This window comes from Aythya marila (assembly GCF_965140915.1).
Source record: "Aythya marila genome assembly, chromosome: 5".
Classification (NCBI taxonomy): Eukaryota; Metazoa; Chordata; class Aves; order Anseriformes; family Anatidae; genus Aythya; species Aythya marila.
The window spans coordinates 22,049,998-22,072,659 of NC_139046.1; the positions used below are offsets into that span (position 1 = coordinate 22,049,998).

Genomic DNA, 22,662 nt, shown 5'->3' on the forward strand with positions numbered 1-22,662 from the left:
TAGAGACTATACGAAAGGTGATAAAGAGCTGGAAGCATCTTTTTATTATGGCACTTTGACCTAATCTCCAGAGCATAAAAGAAATTCTTAATCTTCCCTCCTTTTTTTTTTTTTTTTTTTTTGTGGGATGTCATCCTAACCCTGCTGTTTGCAGTTTTACGGGCTGGGTTTTGTCACAGATTATTGAACTTTGAAGGTTTGACTTTTGCAAGGCCCAGAGAAGATAGCAGCAGGGAGGAGTGCGTGCTTAAGCCACTCACAAAATAGTCGTGGCCCTTTCCAAGTGCAGCGCTAATCAACGGCAATAAAATGGACAGGATAAGAAGAGCAGAATGAGTTTTCTTCTGACTTAGAGCACTGGCTGCGTCTCGTCTTTATGTTCTCCATGTAAGGAAAAAATCATACTTAACATTTGCTCTCTTTGGGAGAATTCTGCAGTCGATTCTGAGCGAACATGAGTAACAGAGGCATTGCGGTGCTCAGACACGTTGATTTATAGAGTAGCACGTCACTGGGGATCAGAAAGGTCTAGGAATTAGTAACAGCTCCCCTCAATATTGCTCAAGGACTAAAAGCGAGGTTTGGGGCTTTTTTAGAGGGCAGTTGTGGACTTCGCAGTTCCCTTTCCTCTGTGGTGCTGCTACAAGGATCTGTGTGCGTATTTGCTGCTTCTGCTCTGTCCATCAGCTTGCAGCCCGACTGTAGCGGTTCTGTAGGGAATAGGATTGAGGGAGAGTTCCTTACTGTTGCAAAGGAATTAGCAGACTGGATAAATAATTTGAACTTTTGATATTTTATATGCATTGAAAGTCTAGATAGGTTAATAAGGTTTCAGCCTCGTTACCGTGACTTTCTTGATAGGAGGTAAAAAGAGTCCCCTGTGTGCATCGCATAGCTTGTCACAAGTCTGCTCTATAGTATGGTAATGTCTCTAACATAAAAGGGTTCAAGCTATATTACAGTGCAGGTAAAATACTGTCATTGTCTTGAAAAATAATTGCAGTTGCTGTTTGCCAGTAAGCACATCAGAATACAGCGGTGTAATTTCAACGTAGATCCATCTGTATCTGAGGGAGGCTTGAAAAAAGTTTATGAACTATTTGTTTCTTTCAGCGTGTTTCATCTTGTCCTTAGGAGAGTAATGCTCTGTTCAGAATTAGGCTCAGACAGAATGCTCGTGCTTGACTCTTTTTCTCTTACTGTTACCACTTGGAGCGATCCTTTAGTTTCTGGCTTACATCAAGGGTGGTGACACTTTTTGTCAGAAAACTGCAAGACTGGGAGGAGACGAGTGTCTTCTGGGAACCTGCTGTGCTTCCCAGCTGCTCTGACACAGCGTGCTGAGCAGCTCCTCTGGATGGCCCCTCTCAAGTCCAAGTCTCCTGTTTCTCCAAGTATTTTCCTGTGTTCTGGAGCAGCTTTGACTTCCTCCTACAGTGATATTTAACACAACATCCTTGCAGCATGGAACAATGGATCAAGGAGCTGTGTGCAATTTTTCTCTGTTTACAGTCTCCCCACTCTCATTTATAGGAACTGATGCAGTTGTACACATTGGGAATTGTTCCTTGTTTTGTTCACAAGCGCGTGTGTGGAGCCATTAGCACTGGCATGCAGTTTGACAGCACAGCAGCAAACCTCCCGACTTGACTTCCTATCCCGAGGTGTGTTTCTGCTGTTTGTCTGTAGACCAAGCAACTGCAGTCACCCCGCGGTGAGCTGGTTCCTGGGCTCGCAGGAAGCCATCGCTGTGAAAATGCAGCTTCCAGGTGGGTTGAGCAGGAAGGAAGGAACGGGAAGAGGTTTGGCTCTAGCACCAAAAGGTGCCTCGCTGGGTTTCAGAGATCCTAACGAGCATTTTGTGCTGGTAGACTGCTGAAGAACACTCTTAAGAGAGGGATCGGTGATTCTTTTATTGACTACGTAAGCCCTATTGAAATATTAGTTTATCGTAACTGTGGTTTTAGGAATTAAAAAGGTTCATTTAAGTGTCTGAATGATGGTCTGGTAAGGTTTCTCTGTATCCATTCGGCCAACTTTTGAACAACATTGCAGCTTTTGGAGTCTCTAATACGTAGATTTGCACAGAGCAGATGTTTGTTGCTTTCATTGCAATGCTGGGCTGTTTCTGAAAGGTTGCACAAGTAGAACAAATGCCAAGCTGCTGATCTGTTTCTCATTGCCAGTATGTTTTTCTTAATCAACAGTCTGCTAACAGGAGTTGTGGTACAAAAGCAGATGTGTGCTGGACAGGAGGATGATCTGGTTCCCTTTGTTGCACGGTGAGACAGCGTGGGCCGTCAAGCTCTGTTGGCAGGTGGTTGTCTGGAGTGGAAATGAGCAATAAAGGAAGGGGGGGAAGCTGCAGCTTTTGCTCACGGTAGAGGCTTGAGGTGTGGAAGCTGGAAACCTCTGCATGTCCTGACTCGCACGACGGCAGCCTGGTGTGGGTAATGCTTTCCAGCGAGCTCAGGGATGGATGGGTTTTCTCCCAAGTTCTGCTGGTTCAGAGTAGCCTTGGGCAAGTGTGACAAGGATGGTATCGAGGGAGCTGGGGGCACAGCTTGTTTTGGAGGTTCTCTTGCTGCTGCTCGAGTGTGTTCCTTGTAAAGAGTGGCAGAACCCATCTCCTCTTTGAGCACGAGGGGAGGATGAGGAAGGCGTTGGGACAGCAGGCAGAAAAGTGGAACTGAGCAGCTTTCCACGCTAATGGCCGTATCAGCAGCTGATAAGATGCACTCATTCAAGTTCCAGGCTGGATCATCTTCCCCTCTCCCTTCTGCAGAGTCCCTCGGGTCAGATAGTTTGCCTTGGATCAATACTGCTCGTTGCTCGAGAGTATTCAAGGACTGCAGCGGAACCAAGCACTGATAAAGAGCTATTTCTACCTGGAAGAGGGCAGAACATTTTTGCAATGCGCTCTCCCTGCGTTTCTTGCAACCTGATTTCCAGTGATCACACTGCAGCTCTTTCCCCCTTCTATGACTCTGAATGAGAGAGTGAAGAAAATGGATTTATAAGAAAAAACATTTTTTTTTCTCCTTAAGTTTTTTAATCAAAGGTAGCACAACCCATGTGGGGAGAGATGGTCTTAATTGTTACTAAGCTGATTAAATATTTATAAAACAAGGACTATCTTACATTTAGAGCTCTTTTGTCTAGAGAATGAAAATAAATTGATTTTTCTTTCCTTGCTCAAATAATGAGTACTAGCATTTTTCCTGGTGCCTTAGGATGTAAGTATTTTCTGAATTTGTAAATGTTAGGAACTTAAACGTTTTAACCTTGCAGCATTATTAAATGAAGTAATGTTCTTTTAATCTGTTGGGGAATGAAGATCCAGATAAAGTTCTGTGTGCTTGTTCATCCCTATTAAGATTCAAAGAATAGCTCCAAATCTTTTGATCAGTCATGCTTACGTTGCCTTGAGTAGGCACTTGGATCCCTTCTAAGTTAGAAAGGCGGAAAGGAGCTGCAGTATTTAAAGATTGGAAAAAAAAAGATTTCTAATAATGAGGCATAAGGAGATTTAAAAAAAAAAAAAAGAAAAAGAAAAAAAAAGAAGGTTAAGAGGTGAATGTGATATCTAGCTAATAAAGTAAAAAAAAAAAAGCTATAATCTAGCAGAGAGGATAACATTTGTAATTGGAAACAAAAGGATGCTAAAGGTAGGATGCTTCAAATATTCAAAGGGTTTGCGTTTTAACAATGGATGCGATCAGCTATTCACACAAATCATGGAACAAAACTGATTTTTCCTTCTTGTCAGAGTAGAAGTTGAGCCCAGATGTCTTTCTGGAAGGTGTGCTTCAGCAAAGCCTTAGGTTCACTACAGAGGTAAGGAGATGGAAGGCAGAGAAGAACTGGAGGCTTGTCCTGGCCCTGAGGCTTACTGATCTGGTGACCGTAGTGCACCCGAGCATCTGGGAACTCATTCAGTGACCCACTCTGAATCGTCCCTGCTTCTCCAAGGGCCCCTGGAAAGGAGTTAGGGACAGAAGATGTCCTGTCTGGGGCAGCCGCCCTGTCTCAGCTGCTATCTTCTGCGGGCTCCCAGGCAGGAGGTAGGTGGCTGCATCGTCCCCTGCACGTGCAGCGCGTGCGACTTGCGCAACCCCAGTAAATCAGGCTTTTCGGGGAAGCGCCCGGCAGGTGCCCGGTGTGCTGCTGGAGGAAATGCGTGAGTCATCCAGGGAAAAGCTGGGCGTTACCTGCCTGCATCTTGTCTGTGCTCCAAATGGCTGCTGGCGGCTGTTGGCTGGGCCGGGAAGACTTCTGAGCGTACACCTGCACTGGAAGAAAGTCAAGCGTAGTTACAGGCAAAATGTATTTTTTAACCAGTATAGCTTGTTTTACTTGGACAGCTCAGAGGCATGGGTGAAGGGTGACTTTCAAAAGCCATGTGCAAAGCACAGATTTCATAGGAAGTGCTGCCTACAGTAACAGCCACTCTTTGCTAGCGTGCTCTGTTTGTATAGGCAGAATATCTGCTCGGATCAAAAAAGCACGTTTTCAGTGTGAAACAATTAGAATTAGAAACAATTTTCAGTGTGAAACAATTAGAATATGTAAGCTACAAAAACCATCGTGGGGACATAACTACTTAGTTTGTCTGCAGGATGAAAACAGTTGAAGTCAACCCCAGGAATGGATGCGCAAAGCTGATTGTACCTACCTCCCAGCTCTGGTCACTATTACATTTTAAGCTGTGATAAGTATTGTGTATTTCAACTTCTCTTTAAAGCCACTTTACAAACCATTATCAGTGAAGGTGAAGCAAAAGATGAAAGGAGCTGCTTGTTGTCTGTGTGTTGCATCCGTGCCAATTTATTCCTTCTTCAGCTGTCTCTTGAAAAGGTTAATATTTTATCTGAGGAGGTTGGGCTCTGAAAGGACTTACTGAATCCTCAAACAGCAAAGCACCACTCCTCGTCGCTTTTCTTTCAGTGTAGAAAGTTAACCATCCTCGTTTAGTGGCCTCCCTCCCCTGTGCCTTGCCTCCTGTGTTGGGCAGAGCAGAAGGATTTCATGGTCTGCAGCACTGAGCATGTTTGGGAGCTCTGGGAGCAGGGGGCAATGGGCATCCATCACAGCTCAGCAGATAAATGGCAGAGCTTCACTGCCCAGTGGCATTATTTCAGGTTCTGCACTGTATTTTGCCATGCACCCAAGGCATGATGGATGCAGATAGTGCTTCAGTTAGGTGGCCTTTTATTCACTCTTTATAAACTTGGCCACAGGGACAGGCAAGCAGGAAGATACCTTGTACAAGAACTGCTGCTCAGAGGTGTGCAGGCAGTGGAGCAGCGTAGCCGTGGCCAGGCCCCAAACATCCATGACTGCTTACATGTGCAAACAAAGCAAAGCTTAATTTGTGGAGTAAAACAACTTTATTGCTTTCAAAAGGAGCAGCAGCAACATGTTCTGAATGTTTTCTCATTAAAAGCCACAACTGTACTTTTTTACGGTAAAAGGAGGCTTCTTTACAAAACTTGAATTTAGGTCTCCGTGTGTTCTTTGTATAAACGTAGAACAGGAATTGGGAAGCAAATGAAGGTTTTGTTCCACCCCGGAGAGTTAAAATGCCTTGTCCTTCTCCTCACTCCTCCCTGGCCCTTTGAAGAAGCTGCACCATGTTTGTTGACTGTGATTTTTCAATTAGGTTAAGATCCCCACTTTTAATTTCCAGTTTAGTCTACCACTGGAACACAAAGGGAAGCTCTTTTGAAGCTGATGGTTTTACATGCATATCTAACAGCCTGGATGGAGGGGGAAGACTGGAACTGGATCCTTAGCAGCAGTCATATGCTTTTTTAGATCTAACACTGAATGTGTAGGAGAGCAATAGTGAGCAGAATCTACATTTTATATTTTACCATTTTCCAGCCAAAGAAATGAAAAACTGGATTTTGAAGTTTTACCAAAAGCTTGAACGTGGAGTGCAAATCAATATATCAAGGTCAGCTTATGAGGGCGTAATTTCTTCTTAGCTGTTCTGTGTCATCTTTTAATGTGCTGCTCCTCAGGTGTGGTTACCCCGAGCTGGCTGACTTGACAGAGGTGTGTGCAAGGAAAATGATAGAGGGCTGCATGTGTTCAGAAGAACTTTGTGTGTTTCATACTTCTGGCCAAAGTATGGAAAAGCTTGCAAAGTGTAGATGGTATCTTCAAAAATCTGTTACCTTTTGTTCCCGGTGCTTCTGGGGAACTTGTGTAAACTGGAAATCCATCCTGTTTCTTCCTTCGTCAGGTGTGCAGCTATCCGTTTTATAAAAACAGGAGAAATTCCTGGACAGTCCCCTCTTGTGACGACACATTTAGAAGTGAATTATTTTCCTGAAGTTTTAAGGATGTTTTGGAATTGATGCCTGTTTTTCATTCCTGTTCTATAGTCTCACCTTATGGAAAGTTAAGGCGATGGTGGTAAAGACAAGGGAAGAATAATCGTGCAAGAAGCTAATCAGAAAAGTTACTACCTGTTTTAAAGCACTAGCAAAAATAAAGCTATGGAAATGGAAGATAACTGTTCCTTTTCCAAAGTGAAAACAATGAGGCGGCTGATGGTGCTGCCCATGTGCGGGTGTGTACGTGTTTATGTAACGTGGGAAAAAATTTGTACCAAACTAAGAATAGTGGTTAAATGTTTGTCCTCTTAGCTGCATCCTAGTCATGATGCAATTCTCAGCAAGATGTACTATAATTACACAGGGAAGTTGCTATTTGCATAGTGGAACACAATGTATTTTCCCTAGTTTCCAATATTTTCTAGAACAGAATGTCAAAGGAGAAAGGTTGACGTACTGCACTGGCGCGCTTGTCAGGTGCATGTACATGTAACGCACCTTCAGAATGCAGAAGTAGCTCAAGGTGCAGGATGAATACGTTTATTTGCTTTCAGCTCCCTGATAAGAGACCTACAAAAGTACTGAAATACTTCAGGTAATGTGTATCACTTGCATGTCAAACTTCATCTGTGTTCATTTATCTCTGCTTCAGAGAGGGACTCTTGCTTTCACTCCCACCTCGGGCTTCTCAAACATCCACTAATTCCTCTGGAGTTCTTCTTCCCCTCTTCTGTTATTGCAAAGTGCTTCTCTCTCTTTGGTCACTTGCCTGCCCGTGTATCCTAGCAGTAATGCTTCTGTTTCAGGGCCTTTTCCTAGTCATAAAGCATTTTTCAACAAACCTTAAAAAAAAAAAAAGTGGCTTTGCCATGTTTGTGGTAATGGTGTTTCGCTGTAGTGAAGTAGGAATCATTGTATTTGACATTACCACTCATTTATTGCAGTCTCTGTACTTATGAACAAAGTCCTGAAAGCAATTTTTAGATAAAGTATATAAAACGAGGCATCCAACAAGTAGTTTATAGTAATTTCTTTTTTGTGGGGTGGGGCAGTGGAGCTGGGATGGAGACAGATTTAGTGAAGTTCATACAGAACAGTCTTGGCAGACGCAGTAGTTTACTGTCCTTAACTTTGGTCCTGTACCTTAAATGCTCCTTCTTGTACCTTCTTGCTCCTTAAATGTACCTCGTGCTCCTGAGAGCAGGCACGGCTCGTTTTCTTATTGCATTACTAAAACATGACAAATGACAATCTCGTCTAACCAGAACAGCCAAGCTCTTCTGTCAGCCATTGCTTTCCTTTGCTTCCTAGTAAATAAACATCCATTCAAGAGCTGTAAGGGATTGTGAGGGGAAAAAAGGTGTAAAAAAATTTTGTATAGAACAAACTGTAGGCAATTTGAAGATTTTTGGGCAAGACTGCGCAGCTTTTTATACAGCACAGCTGTTAAAGAATTCATCTGTACTTAATGGTGTTATTTTTAAGCCCACATTTTTTTTCCTCTCCATGCTCGGCTTAATATAGTTTTGAAATTCAGGGCTCATCTGATGCGTGTTCTACCATTTCTCTTCTTTTTCCTTAATCAGGTGAAATTTGGGTTCATAGGAGCTTCCTTTATTTTGTGGTGTTTCTCTCTTGATATAATCCATGCTTACCTCTTAACCAAGGCTTACAGCAGTGCAAGCACATGCCACCATAATAAAATGTGTCCTAATAATGTGTCCCGTGTGACAATTCAGCCATAATTCAGAAGGCAATCTGTCATAAGGAGACCTTTTTGTGCCCTCTGTAAGTTTCCAGGAGGATTTTCTTTCTTTTGAGATTACTTTCAAATATTCTGATCCAGAAAAGGATATTTTTGATAGTTTGCAGTAATTCAAGTAGTTGAGTGCTTTATTATTTTTGGGTGGAGAAGTGATTATTTTCCTTAGATTTTTTTTTTTTTTTGATGTTCTTTCTTTTACTACCAGCATGCTTTTGCTCAGTGGCTAGTTTAACTTGATTTTGGAGAAATGTTCAAAACCAACAAACGTGATACAAAAGTGACAACCTGTGCGTACCGTGTTTAATTCCCCAGTTCCGCATTGAACTGGTGAGCTTCCAGCATGTGGTAGTGCAGCGCCTCAGCATTGGGGGTTGAAGCTAATCCTAGTGTGCTATCCCACTGCTTTTTGTCCAGACCTGTCCTGAATTTCTACAAGAAGCTTGATCGCAAGGTCATCAGATCACATGGGGTTTTGCAAAGTGCTTGAGGTTTTATACCTGCCGAGTGCGAGGTTCAGATCAAATGGGTAAGTGAATGCACTTAAGCCAATTGATCAGAAAGTAAAAGCATGAAAGCTGACTCTATTTTTGTAGCAAGTTTTACAAAAATGACAGGCAGGTTACCCCCGCTAGGCAGCATGGTGTGGCCATGCCTCTCTAGGTGGACTTTGCAGGTACAGCGGAGCTCTCGGGCAGGCAGACCTGGCGGGCACAGCTAAGATCCCAGAGCACTGTGTGAGCACATCTCATGTGCAGCACCTAGACTGTAATGAAGCATCAAGAGCTGCTATGTAAAGCTTCTTTTCTTTTCTTTTCTTTTCTTTTCTTTTCTTTTCTTTTCTTTTCTTTTCTTTTCTTTTCTTTTCTTTTCTTTTCTTTTCTTTTCTTTTCTTTTCTTTTCTTTTCTTTTCTTTTCTTTTCTTTTCTTTTCTTTTCTTTTCTTTTCTTTTCTTTTCTTTTCTTTTCTTTTCTTTTTTTCTCCAAAAACTTACAAATCTCTCTTTTTGCATGCCGAGAAAGAGCTGATAACTTTTTTGAGTGTCTGAAAAAGCTTAATCAGCAGTCCACTCAGTCTGAATCCTCAAAGGGAAGGATGTCCCTGCCTCTGCTCTCCGGATTGTTTGAAATGCAGCCTTGTCACTTCAGCAGAGGTGAGTCTGTCATTACAGCAGCCCTGTGTCCATCCGGGAGGCACGTGGGTGCACACACACCAACCCAACAGGTCCGGCTTCGAAGCTGGGAAGTGGCCTCTCCTCGGGGCTGAGCAACGCCAGCAGCACTTGCACAGCTGGGCTGCTGCTGGAAAGCTTTCATTTGTTTTCTAAATCTGAACTATTTCAGGTTGTAAGTTGGGCGCTTCATGGTGTGGTTTGTGCGCCAGAAGCTGTTGCTGGGTTCCTGAGGCTCTGGTCTGTGCTGGGTGTTAGGAAAGCCAATTGCAGTGTGTGTGTCTTGAATCGTACGCGGAATGCAAACGTGCACTGGTGTGGGTGTGAACCAAGTCAGTTTGGTGACTTCTGGATTTTGTGGCCCTGCTCTTTAGAAGTAGTAGCTAAGGGATTATTTTGTAAGTGCCAGGAATTACAATGAATAGTTTCCCCTGTTTAATCTTACATAATGTAGGCTGTGTGCTTCATATTTTATAATGCATGCCTGGAGAAAAACCTCCTAGAATAAATTTCACGCTTATTTCCTGAATTGTTTTTCCCCCTATGCTGTCATCTAAATGTGACATTACCAGATAAAATCATTTGCTGCATTGAAAAGAGGCCATTCTTAGCACCAAGATGGAGAGAAACTTGTATTTCCTTCGCGGCTCTCCGTCTGTCTGGGAAAACTCTGCAAGTTCACTCCCAGCATCTCCCCTTTTTCCTTCGATGCCTTTCCCACCCAAGCACAGATAGTCCTGACCAATAACCGTGCTCACACAGATAGCCTCCTTTCCTGTGCTGATTGCAACTTTTACTCCTTAGCCCAGAGTTTCGTGCCAATTTGCAATTAGGGTTTTGTTTTCCATGCCATATTTACATAAGTCCGTGAAAACAGTCGTTGTGTTGTAACACTTACAGGGAGACTTCTGTGTATGGGTAGCAAGTAGGTCTGAATATGTTAAACAATCCCCAGGGAGAATTTGTTAGCCAAGTTTTAGAAGTTTTGCCTCTTTATATGAAGCTGGAGGTCCAGCATATTTGGGGGAGGGAAGGAGAAGAACAGGAGCCTTTCATTTTAGCTTTGCTGTATAAAATGCGTATTGCACTAATGCTTCCCTGGAGTGCAGCCTATTCAAACTTCAAATTTGGGAAAAGAAAATCGAAGAGTAAAATCCAGGATGAAATTCTCCCTTCTTATCTGTAAGAAGGAAGCAACAGTGGCTACTGTGGCATAACTTGAGCATCTCATGCTTTACAGTGTGCTGTGAGCCCCCCATGAAGCCTGCCCACAGGTACTCTAACACGATTTCTGCCTCTGACTCTGTGAGCTGTGTGTGTCAAAAGGCATCCTTTCGGGCACTCGTAATGATAAATGCATTAGCTTCCCAGCTCCAGTGGCACATATCCACTTGTTTGCGTTTTCTTCTCTCCTCCTACCCCTCTGAAAGAAAAAGAAAAGGTTTTCATCCTCAGCGACAGACTTTGCCCTGTTCTTTGAGCCTCAGTGTCACCTGGAGCTATCGTTAGGCTTTTTTGCCTAGCAAACTTCATCTCTGGCAGATAGTTTTGCAAGGTTTGAGCTGCTAATCTGCAAGCATTTTCCAGCTTATTGTTCCTCTATTGAGTCGTGCCAAGCATATTGCTTTGCAAACTAGCAAGAGGAAAGCTCTGCCTCGTGAGGCCCGGTCACTGTGGTGGTTGCTGTTTTGGAAGGAACTGCCTAACAAAGGTAGGGGCTTTAACAAAAGCGGGGAAACTTTAAGCAGAATGCAGTGATCTTGGGATTTGCCCAGGGTTCGGGTTATTCCCTTTTTAAAACAAATTATTGTTATAGCAGTGCTAAGTGTTCAGCGATGCTCCATGCTAAGGCCTGGACCTGCTGCGTGCCCCCAGCTCCATGACAATTCACTGACTCGGAGTCCCCTTGCTTCAGACGTGCCTGGAAGAGCTGCTCAGGAAACAAGTGTCCTGACTGCGGGTTGTGCAGAGTGGCCTCTGTCACTTGTCACTCGGGGCAGGCCAACTCAGGAGGGCTGACTGGACTGCAGGTGATAAAAACCCGCTCTGCCCTCTGTTTCACATCTCTTCCCTGGGGAGTCTGAGTGCAAGCATCCTTACTTCATAGCTCTTGGGTACGTGTTCAGTGCAGGCAGAGTTTAATATCTCTTGCTGAGCTGCTGTTAATGCTGCTTCCTTCAACACTTTCATGTTCTTCACATCTCATCTTTGTACACTTCTTGATGAACCTGGGTTAACTTGACATTTGAAGGGATTTCAGAACAATAGATGTGCCTACACACATGCCAGAGATACAATACCTTTGAGATCACGATTTCTGTGTTTGGTGCATACAGCAGCATTCACTTTCCTTTTTCTTCTCTCACTTTTAAAAGAGTCGTACTTCTGTTGGTCCGAACCCTCCATTCTTCTCATTTTGTGTATCCTTTCCAAAATGCCATTGTATAAACTCGTAGGAGTTCCTGGTGAGGTTTTACTGATGCTTTGAGGTATTTGGTGTTCTTGCTGTGACTGACTGCCTGTTTCTCAGGTTATCAATTAGGTGAGAATATCACATACCATTTTTCTTCTCTGCCTGTTGCAGAGAAAAAAAAAAAAAAAAAAAAAAACAACAAAAAAACAGCACTGATGAGGCTGAAGGTGGTTTTTTTTGCAGGATGATGGTCACTGACCTGTCACGTTACCAGAGCTTTCAACAAAGCACCAGATGTAGGCATCTTGTCGCTTATAAATGCGCTTCTCTTAAGCTCACTCTTTTATGCACGAACTTTCTGACACGTGTGTGGCCATTGCTGATAAGGCTTTTATCACAGCACTCTGTGTGGTCCAGAAGAGCAATTTCTCCTGCTATCATCTCAAGAGTGGAGCTGAAGGCATACCCTTGAAATCTTTTATTTTCCCCTCTGCTGTGACCACCTCCAAACCACTTTTTGAAACTGAGTGGACTGATTTCAGTCTGTCTTCTGTCCAAAAATCTGTGTCTTTGCCGCCTGTACAGAGCAGAGCTGCTTGTGCCATCTTTGCTGCTGTGGGAGGATTACAGAATGAAGAGCAGATGTGTTCTTGGTTTAAATATTGCTTAGCTAGAGGATAACATGTTTTCATGGCTAATATTGATTGAGTGGTTCCAGAGGACTGGGGATGCACTTTGAGTAAGTGGAAAGGGTGCTTGGCCAGGTAGTGGCAGGGGCACTGAAGTTGAACAGAAGGCTAATGAGCTAGCAAAACTGAAATGTTGTATGTCAGGCAGGGACACGCGATAAATTGTGGTTTAATTTAAAACAGAACTTTATAGTCTGATGTTACAAGGCCTCATTTCTTACATATAGATGCTGAGCACTTTAATCAAAATAATGGCTGCGATTTTTTTCGCCCTTGACATTGTTGGCTTGTCTGCGTTGATACAACTTGCTTTCTTTGCCAAACCTCTGGATGCTAGCACGCGGCCCTGCGGTGGCTGCTTTACACTTAATTTTTATGGAAGCCTAAAAGAGGCAAATAAATATATAGTTGTGCAACTGCTGCTTATAAAATCGTTATATATACAAAGCATTATTCATAAAATTTCTAAATACCATTCCTTGGCTTGGTTTAAGCTTTAACAAGAAGTTTGAGTGGCGTTGACCACAAAGCTCTTTCTCTCTTTCCTGTCCTGATAGTGTTAGTATTGGTGTAGGAAACTTTCCAGGTGTGTGCAATAAGCGTATGTATTGTGTAAGTGGTGGGGAATGGGGTCTGCTCTTCCCACCAAATTGTGTGCCATTGATTCACCAGGGTAGGGTGATGGTGCTGTTCTGCTGCAGCTAAAGCAGCTGCAGGTCCACTCACAGGTACTTGCAGTAGGGTTTCCTTGATGACTTCAGTACGTGGCCCTGTGATCTTTCAAGCCCGGCCAGGATGTGTAAGAAATACTTTGCTGCTGTTGAAACCCACTTGTTTCTAAGGTTGGACCCAGCAGTCGCTACGTGCAGGGGTGTTGAGGAAGCAAGTGAGAAAGAAGCTAGTGATGGCTGCAAATAGCCCGACTATCGGGTAGCTGTAAGACACACCCTTGAGGAAATGCAGATATGCTCCCTTCAGAATATGCATGCATAGAGATCATACCAGTGGTTGTGTTCAAATAAATGCATTGCTTTTAGATAGAGTGCTGCTCTTTCTGGCTGCAGCAGCTTTCAAGTAAACCCGTCTGTGTCTGCACATATGCTCTAAATCCTTTTAAAATGTGAGAATCCGCGCTGCACGTGTTTTAAATTACTGTGTGTTGATGCCCTATAAATAAAGCATACGTGCTTAAGTTGTGCTTCCTATAATAAACTTGTTTCAGCTTTATTGTTTTGGAGCACTTAAAGTTGACTTTGAGATACTGAATTGTCCCACAACTTGCTTAAAATCTAGTGATACAGGTGAAGCGGCATGCAGTTGATCCCAAAAGGGGGTGCTGCTAGAAAGGAGGGATCCTGAGAGGTGGAGGAAAGGCTATAAAGGGGTGCAGCGGGGCTGTACTGGTGAGCAGAGAAAAGTAAGCGTTGGCTTGATGCAGGAGCAGAGAAGTGGGTCACTTATCTAGGTCAAAGTGACAAGATTAACAGCTTTAAAAACTTAATTTCAGCTGATCTATTGGTCCTGATGGCACAGCACCAGTCCCTAAACTTGGGCCCCTATGCGAGGTCATTGAAGCTCCGCGTCTGGAGAGATGTGCAGCCCTCAGAGTCACGGGGAGGCCAGCTCTCCTAGCAGCCATACAGTGCAGGGCTGTGTTTATTTTGGTTTGACCCCTGGATTTTTCTTGAATTTACTTTGGATAGACAGACTTTCATTAGAACTTTAGCTGCTTTATGTCCCAGGCTTGTTGTTTTTAGGGTGGTTTTCTAACAAACAAAATTCTCTCTGTGCAGATCTCACTGGTGGACAAACAGAAAGAGGGCAACTTCCCTCTTGGCAGGTGTCCTTCCTGGGTTTGCCAGGACTGCTGCCCGCCAGCGGGGCCGTGACAAGTCGGTGTTCCTGGGGGAGAAGCCCGAGTGGGCACTGGAGTTTTGGGGGGATTGCGAAATCTCCTGTGTGAGGCACAGGACCGCCGAGTTGGAAAGCTGAGCTGTGTTCTCCGTTCAGCTGCGGGCATCCTGTGTGCCGTCGGTGGAGTCATTAGGACCCCGTCTTAACGCGTAGAGGGTGGGAATAAAAATACCTCCCGCTTCACAGGGCGGCGCGGAGGCCTGGCAGCCAGCAGCACAGCGATGGGAAGCACTGCTGCCTGCCTGGGTGCCTCGGGACAGAGCAGCACATATTTCTCCACGTTGCATCATGCGGCTGTAGTTGCTTGGGTTCGTGCACAGCGCAGCCACGCTCCTGCCTGCGCTGAGCGAGTGAGGGAGGTGCTGGGGGGGGTGGTGATTGTGCTGGGTTTAACAGAGGGCTCTCGGCTGCTGTTGCGGGTGTGCAGGGTGGCGAAGCCACGGCGCGTTCGCCAAGACGTCCCGGGTTGGTCTCGGCGTGTCAGAACGAGCGGCACCCTCAGGGCTTCGCGTTGCAGGCAGCCTCACGCCACGTCTGTGGTGTTTTTGTCACCATGTGGCTCTAAACGCCGCGCTGGCCAGCAGCGGGCACAGCCGGCCGCCTTCTAGAAACTTCTGCGCTGCCCGGGAGCCGCGTGGCGCCCTTCGAGGCCGCGTGCCCGCGGCTGAGGCGGCTTCGGGCTGTGCTGCCGGACCCGGGGACCCGCGGCCCTACGGGCCCCGCTTCCTCACGGGCTGGCCCCGAGGGGCCGGCCCCGAGCGCCTGCCCCTCGCCGCCGCCTCCGCAGCCCCGCTGCCGCCCGCCCCCGGCTCCCATTGGCGGCTCCCGGGCGAGGGCCGGGCCGGGGAGCGGGGCGGGGAGGCCGGGCCGGGCTGAGCCGAGCCGCGCAGAGCCCGGCCCAGCCCAGCCCCGTTGCCGGACCATGGTCGGGGATCAGTGCAGCCTCCCCGGCGAGCGGCCCGTCCGAGCCCCGAGCCCCAAGGCCGGGCTGAGCTGCAAGATGGTGCTGCAGGCGGTGGGCAAGGTGCTGCGGTAAGGAATGCACCCTAAGGAATTGGGGTTTCTGGCTCGGCTTTTAACAAGTTTAGCGCCCCTCCTCGCTCTGTGTTTTTTTTTTGTTTTTTTTTTTTTTTTTTGGGGGGGGGGGTGGCACCATTCGCTGCGGTGTGGCGCCGCTGGCCGCCTCGTAACCCCCCTCGGCCGGCAGCTTGCTGCTCACGCCCTGAGCCTTCCCAAGTTCTTGGTGGCTGCCCTGCTGGCAGCGCCCCCGGAGGGGCATAGCTGGGAGCCCCCGCGGGGCAGTGCTGCCAGGCCGCCTGTGCGGCACCCGCCGCCGTCCGAGAGCAGGGAACCTCCTGCGGCTCAGCAGCAGGCATCGCCCCGATTCGTTCAGCGCGCGTTCCTTCAGTTCCTTCACACAAGCTCTTCCCGTCTCTTCCGACTCGAGTATGTGCAGAAATTGTGCAGAATTTATTCGCTTTTTTTCCCCCCAAGGTTTCTTTTCCACGCCTGCTATAAAACTTGTGAAAGCAAGGAAAAGTTGCTGTTGTACGTGAGGTATTTTGGCCTCGGGAATTCGTAGCAAACCTTTGTCTTGGTGAAGCTGTTATGAGATGGTAGTGATGGGTATTTTGGAGTTTTGTTTACTTTCATGTCTTTTCATTCTGAATTATCTCCATTTAGGGAGTTCTCTAGTTAGAAATGTGAACTCACAAAAACTTTCTTTAGATGCCAGACTGGTTCTCTTATTTCTCTTCTAGAATATGCTTCAGCTGCCTCATCTGACCTCGTCTGTGTTGCTTAATTTTGCTTTTCTTCGGTTTTTGTTCTGTAAAATAAAAACTCATCATATTTTGCAAAGAGCTCAGACAGCATAAGAGCGCAGGTATTGGCTAGGAGCCCAGGTAAATAGTGAGCCTAATCAAAGCTTCCTTATTGGAGAAATCAGGTGCTTAAGAAAAGGGGAGCCTAGCAATGGTGAAAAAAAACAAGCGGTGCCTGGCTCAGGACAGCTGTGGAGGGATTTCTCTGAAGGCAGACATCCACAGTTGAACTTTGTGCACTTTGTTTCTGGTGGAGAAGAGCAGGGAGCTTGACGACGTGGCTGAATGCAGAGGTGCATTGCCAGCCTGGTAAAGAGTGTGACTGGCGTGCACTTGTTGGTGTGGATGTTGTAGCCATGAAGTCAGATGAATCTCGCACTTGATGTAGTGCAGAACTGCATTTTGGTCTTGTTTCATGGGTGAAACTGAGAACCATCACCACTCCTTGCCTCTCCTCCACAGGCCACCAAGAACTCGTAGAACTTCACAGTGGACAAGGAATAGAGTGCCTGTCTTTTTCCCTGACTTGTCCTTTATTTCTGTCTCTCAGGGGTTTACTGGTTGTACAGACTTACAAAGCTCACTTGTTCCAGTGAGATGCTTAGCCAGGATGACTTTCCTCCGTAGCAAACCCATTGCACAGTAGTTAAGTGAGTTGTGTGTGCCTGTAAGTAAGTTCTCTGGAAACTTTCGACATTCCTGTTGCTTTCACTAGCTGGTGGTGTAGGTCCAGGCCCTCCTAGCTGCTGATGCCAAATCATGCGTGTGTCGCAGGCAGGGAGTAACAGTTGCCAAAGGAGAAATTGGCACTGGGAGGAAGCAAGGAGGGAAACAAAGGGATTCACGAGAAGCAGCAGCAGACTTGAGCACCTGGGAAGTGTTGAAAAGCGCGCAGGGCAAGACAGCTGAACCAGAAAGGGCAAAAAATGTAACAAAAGCAACAGATGTGCTCTCAGCCTTTCTAATTAATTTTTTATGAAAGCTACTGTTAGGTTTAATACTCTTTTAAATTATTAGTGATTCAACTGTGAAGAACTCTGGAGATGTTAGTATCTTTCATCACACGGGCTAGCAAACTGTATTTAACTTTTAAGGGATGGGACTGAGACTACACACTTCTAATGATTTTAAGAAATTAAAATACCATTAGAAAAGTGTCATCTCCCCTTTTAAATTAATAGCATAGCTGAGATGAAGTTATGTGTGTTCCTCAGCCCAGTGCTTAATTAGGGCTTTCGTTTCACTTCAGATGTTTTTGAAATACGTTGATCTCATTTTTTCCTTCTCCTGTAATGAATTATATGTAATTATTCACCCTATGGTTGGGGAGGAAGAAAAAACGTGACAAAATGGATGCAATTGTTCTGTTTTTTGTTTTCTGAAAGTTGGTGGTTCTAGAGAGGCGGAAGGGGTAAAGTGAAAAAGAACAATGCAAAAAAAAAAAATATATATATATATATATATATTCTATTTAAAAAAAACCTAATTGTTCCAGCTTTTTGTAAAGTGGCTGATTATTGTTAGCCTCCTTGCAGTGGTGTGCTTTTTACTGGCTTTGAACAGCAGCAGTGGAAGGAAAACTCAAAATTCAGCTATGTGGGAAATCTCCCCTTTTTGGTCCCTGGCTGTGTGCACTCACAGCTCCTCAGAGCTGCGTGCTGGTGACATGTGGACGTGGTTTTCACTGCCCACGTCCGAGCTCGAGTCCTGGTTCAGATGCTCAAGTGCAGCTCAGAACTGCAGCGTTTGTGCCATGGCACTGCAGGTCCTGCACGGATGATTTTCAGGAAATCCTCATCGTGCAGCTTCATTGTCAGTGCTCATCCCTTTAAGCCTCCAGTGGAACCTAGTCCCTGTGGGATAGCTGACTAACCGTTGGTGATACGGTGTCATGGGAGAGGAATGATGAGGGCTGCAGAGTTGTGATGTCATGGTCTAATGACTTCTGATGAAGTACAGGACATTTTACATGTATACGTAGTCCAGGACGAGTGTGGGAATAGGTAACCTCAACTCCTTCTCATGAGAGGGCTTCCCTTTTTAGAGCAATGTGCAGGGATTGATTTGGAAACCAAACCAGAATCAAGGCACCCTTCCTGTGTAGATGTGCCTGCTGTGGGCAGTACTAATGAAGTGGAATTTTTACAGTCACTTTTCAAGAATTTGTCTTCAGTGATAGTGTGATAAGATTGCTTCCATCACAGATAAGAGGACATGTTTGTGTTGGCACTCTGGAAGGTGCTATACGTTGTTACATCCAACACTTCGAAATTTAAACAAACAAACAAACAAAAAACCAAAGTGTTAAGCATGTTCATGAAACAGGACACGTGTGGACAGAAGCAGAGCGGATTTGCTGTGGCTGCCTCTTCCCCACTGGCTTGCATGGCCCAGGACAGCTGCGGCTGGTTGTCAGCGACACTTAGGTGTATCGGCAGGGCTGAGGCAAATATTTTAAAAATAAATCCTGTTTTATCCTTTTTAAGGTTGAAATGTCTTCCAACAGTTTAGTCTGGCCTACGCTATTAACAAGTAATTAGTGAGGGCCATGTTTCGTGTTACTGCTCTGATTAATGCACGAATCTGAGCAGGGGAGGGGGTAGAGAGGGAGGGGAGGGCAGCGTGCAGGGAAGGGGCTCGCAGGCAAAACTATTCAGAACCACGTCAGCTATTTTTATCCTGTTCTTGTCCTTTCTCCCTCCCACAACTTTCCATTGTACCAAAATAGTTCAAAATGTTTATGGTTCAGGGCAACTGACATCAGAAACTGACCTGCTGTGCCTCACCGAATATTTCTGTAGCAGGCAGCCACTGCGCTGCACTGAGCGGCTCGGAAAGGGCAAAAGAGCATCTCGTGCTCTGGCAAAGCATGGCTAGGCACTGGGGGCCTTGCGGCAGCTCTGCTGTGCACAGGAAAGCACAGAGGGGCTTGTGGAGATGGTTCTTTGACACAAGTGCCTGCCACGGTGACAGAGCGGGTCCTGATGGAGGTAGGCCCTGCAGCCTCACCAGGCCCTTCAGAGTCCCTCAGCGCCATGCGCAGGGAGCGAAGTCGCTGCGAAATTCATCAGGTTGTGCTTGAAAGTGTGCCTGCTACAAGCTGTAGGTACCCCTGTACAAGGCACCAAACAGCCTTGGCTCCTTCTGGAGTGTGGGACTTGAAGCCGTGCTCTGGGAGGAGGCTGTGTCTCGTTAGGCCTGTGTGCCAGGCACTCCTCCATTTCTTTGGAATCGTTGTCACTGGTGTTTACTGCAGGAGTGTCACAATCCTGCTGTGTTTATGAAGCTTGGTAAGCCGTGTACGGTGTACTGGCTTAATGGAGAAGCCAGTCTGTGTTCATTCAGAGGTATTTTACAACATCGAGCTGTATTTTGGTTGTGTTCTACATCCGGTGAGCAGATAGCCAGAGGGAGATGACTGCTGACATTCCTCTGTGTGTTGAAATAACCCTCTAAGGTGTCTCCAGAGCTAGTCTTAAGTTAGTGGAGCCCATTAACACCGAAGCTAGGCTGTTTGAACTTGTCTGAAAACGTTTGTTTTCCAAGTTTGTTTCTGTTTAGTGCTCCTACACTTCTTTCAATAACAAAAGTGTAGGAGAGGATGGGGATTGGTTATAGCAGATGCTCCCTGGGTGAAAAGAACATTGTAGATGTCTCTAATTCCTTTTAATTTTTTTTTTTTTTAAAGTAGAAAAAAAAAGAATTGTCAGTGAGTGCAGCTGGCTGTGCTCAGAAAGACAGGTAGTGACAGAACATAACTCTTAAAACAGTTGAAATACCTGAAAAACAGCTAAAATACACCCCAAAAAAATATCCCATCATGCCATGCAAAGCTGATAGAGTTATTGAAGAAAGGTACCTTGGGCTTCTTCACAGTAACTTCAATGCCAGAAAAGATGTCAGGTGTCCTTGGTAGCTCCTCTCACACTAGCCACTTACCGAAATTTGCTGTTCAGGCCTACGTAGCCATGTATCCCAGATCCAGAACAGCAGAGGCTTACAGGGACATATGCTGACGATCAGCAGGATGCATTTGGCAAGACTGGAGAAAGGAAATTTGTGCTGAACTAGGTCTTCCTGACTCCTCGTTATACAAAGTCCTCGGTTACAACGTGACTGCCTTTTTTATTTTCTTCAGAACTGACCTACTCAGGGAACAGATAGGGTCTTGACCATCTGTATGGGACAGAGGGGAAATTGCATTGTCTCAGTTGGAATACTTTCTTTTCTGTTGTTTTTCAGTGTACAAAACCTGTCTTGTTACATCATTCAAATGCATCAAAATGAGTGTTTTTTTTCCACATCTTATTTAACAGGTGAGCTAAGTATATCTGTTAACTGACTTGAGTTACAAGCTTTCTGAAAGGGATTCATACTGATTTTTGAAGTAGGGATTTAAGTGTTGAGACTGGATCACCCAGCGGTGATATTTAGCTGCTCTCTTGAGAGAGACTTCCTTCATAGGAGATCATCTTTCATTTCTTCGCGGTGAGATGGCTAACGCAGCTGTGCACCAGTAGGCACGGCTACATCCCTGCGAAACCACTGTGATATCTGCCCCTTGCTGCCAGGAATTGAAACGGGGCTTCTCAGGCAAGCACACAGCCTTGGTTGAAAAGAGTTAGTCATGACCACCCCTTGTTTTGAGGTGTGATGCTGGGTTGGAAAAGCTGCTGTAAAGCATGACTTCACGTTGTGTTTTGAGCAAGAAGCTTAAATGCCAGTCTCTGCTTGTGTGAAGTGATTAATTGTAAGTCCCTGCGAGCAGCTAAAGGTATTGCTTGCCATTTGCACGTGCAGCCAAGGGAACGAAGCTAATTCAGCACACAACCGTTCATCTAATTCTAATATTTGGCTTGGAAAATTACTAGTCTTCCTTAACCAATTCCTTGCCTCTGCTTTCAGTGTTTAATTAAAAGAACAAGCAAGCAAGCTCTTGAAGGTAATGCTACAAGTTTGAATGCATCTATATTCTTGTGTTTTTTTCTGGTCACTAATGGGTCAGTATGTGTCTACAGAGGTGCCTCTGCTGAAGCTTTTCAGTCTCCCTTGGAGTATCCTGAAAAGTAATAAATTAGTCAGGAATCACTACTGTCTCATAAGCTAATTAACAGTGGTTGATCTAACTGTACCAGTAATTAAACTATTATCCACCCTACTGTTTTTTCAATCATTCATTCAAATATAATTTTCTTTGACCCATAATTCTGTAGAATATATTTTAAATAGATCAGTCTTCCTCTGTTGTACATAAAGCAAAATTTTGAACTTCTAGGAACTATTGAAAGGGCTGTGTTATTGATGACAAAACCGAACAGACAGCATTGCATCATTCTTTTGCAAAGCAGTTTAAAAATTAACTAATGGCTAGATTACTGAATGCTTTGTACATATTATTTGTTAATGAAAGCTATCCAATTACGATAATGCTTTAATTCCTTTTACCTTCAATTCTCTCTTACCTTGTGAGGGGAGACAGTTTGTGTCGTCTTACTAAAAAAATCAAAGAAAATTCATATTAAGACTGAAAGGTACTGTTTCTTATAGCAAAATCTCATCAGGACAGGTGGGATTTCCCTGAACTAACTTTGATTTACATTTCAAGAAAAAATAGTAAGGAAAAAAGAATAGGTTTGGTGGTTTTTTTTTTGTTTTGTTTTTTTGTTTTTTTGGTTTTTTTTTGGAAAGCTACCATTGAGTGACCATGACCTGTGATAACTTCTAGCAATCAAATGTTCTTTCTAATAAAAATGCTGTAGTTCACTTCAACTGTAAGAGATGAATTTGTCAAGCTTGCCAAACAGTGGATCTGAATTTCACGTGGGGCTTCTTCACATCGGTATTTCTGTGCCCAACCTGTTCAGTAATGGCTCTGTAGGTAAATGAACTCACAGCTATGTGCCGGTACAAATGCTTTGCAAATAAGTTCATGAGTGCAGGCATGCAAAATTGCTTGTGAATCCTGAAGACAACCTATAATTTTCCCCCTGCTCTGTATCAATAGACTTTATATTGTTTACTCAAGATCCTACACAAAGACTAAGATATTAGAAGTAATAGATAGGTTTCCAGCTGTGTTTCTATGTATGCTCCCACTTGTGGTGCACTAGTGCTCTTCCGGCCTAGTAAATCCTTCTACATTCTTTTAGATGTGAAACACTGTTTATCTGAAGGATTCAGCTGCTGAAATCCTGCCTACTGTGCGATTACACAGAGACGATGTTTTCAAAGGTGGAACTGTATCTGTAAGGAAGTAGCAAAACAGAGGGCAGAACTTGATTGCACTCTTCCCAACCAAAGTAGCCAATGTAGCCTTCCAATGCCAGTCACGTTTTATGCCTAAATAATCACAACTTGCCCTGTTCTGCCAGAAATAAAGACAGCCCTTCAGTGTTCCTCGCCTCTGGGACCGCGCTCAGCTGCCAGCTGCCGTGCTGCAGCACGGTGAGAAGGATTTATCTGTGGAGAGCACCGACTGGGAGCAAGTATTCCCATTAACTGTTTGGGGACTGTGTCACGCAGCCCATATTGCTGCCCTCCGTACTG

General features: G+C 44.9%; 1 protein-coding gene across 4 annotated transcripts in view; it reads left to right on the top strand.

The window, feature by feature from the left end:
* The window catches only part of MOB2 (MOB kinase activator 2), a 112,920-nt gene that overhangs the window by 68,343 nt on the left and 21,915 nt on the right, over positions 1-22,662 (top strand). Inside the window, exon 1 of one of the 4 annotated variants that reach the window (XM_082761242.1) lies at positions 6,860-6,939. The exons of 2 other annotated variants lie outside the window; for them this stretch is intronic. In XM_082761242.1, the coding sequence (XP_082617368.1) occupies positions 6,875-6,939 (65 nt within the window). In that variant the 5' untranslated portion in view covers positions 6,860-6,874. Of the gene's footprint in view, positions 1-6,859; positions 6,940-15,147; positions 15,326-22,662 lie in introns of those variants that run through there. One more of the 4 variants, XM_082761241.1, reaches the window with a different exon arrangement.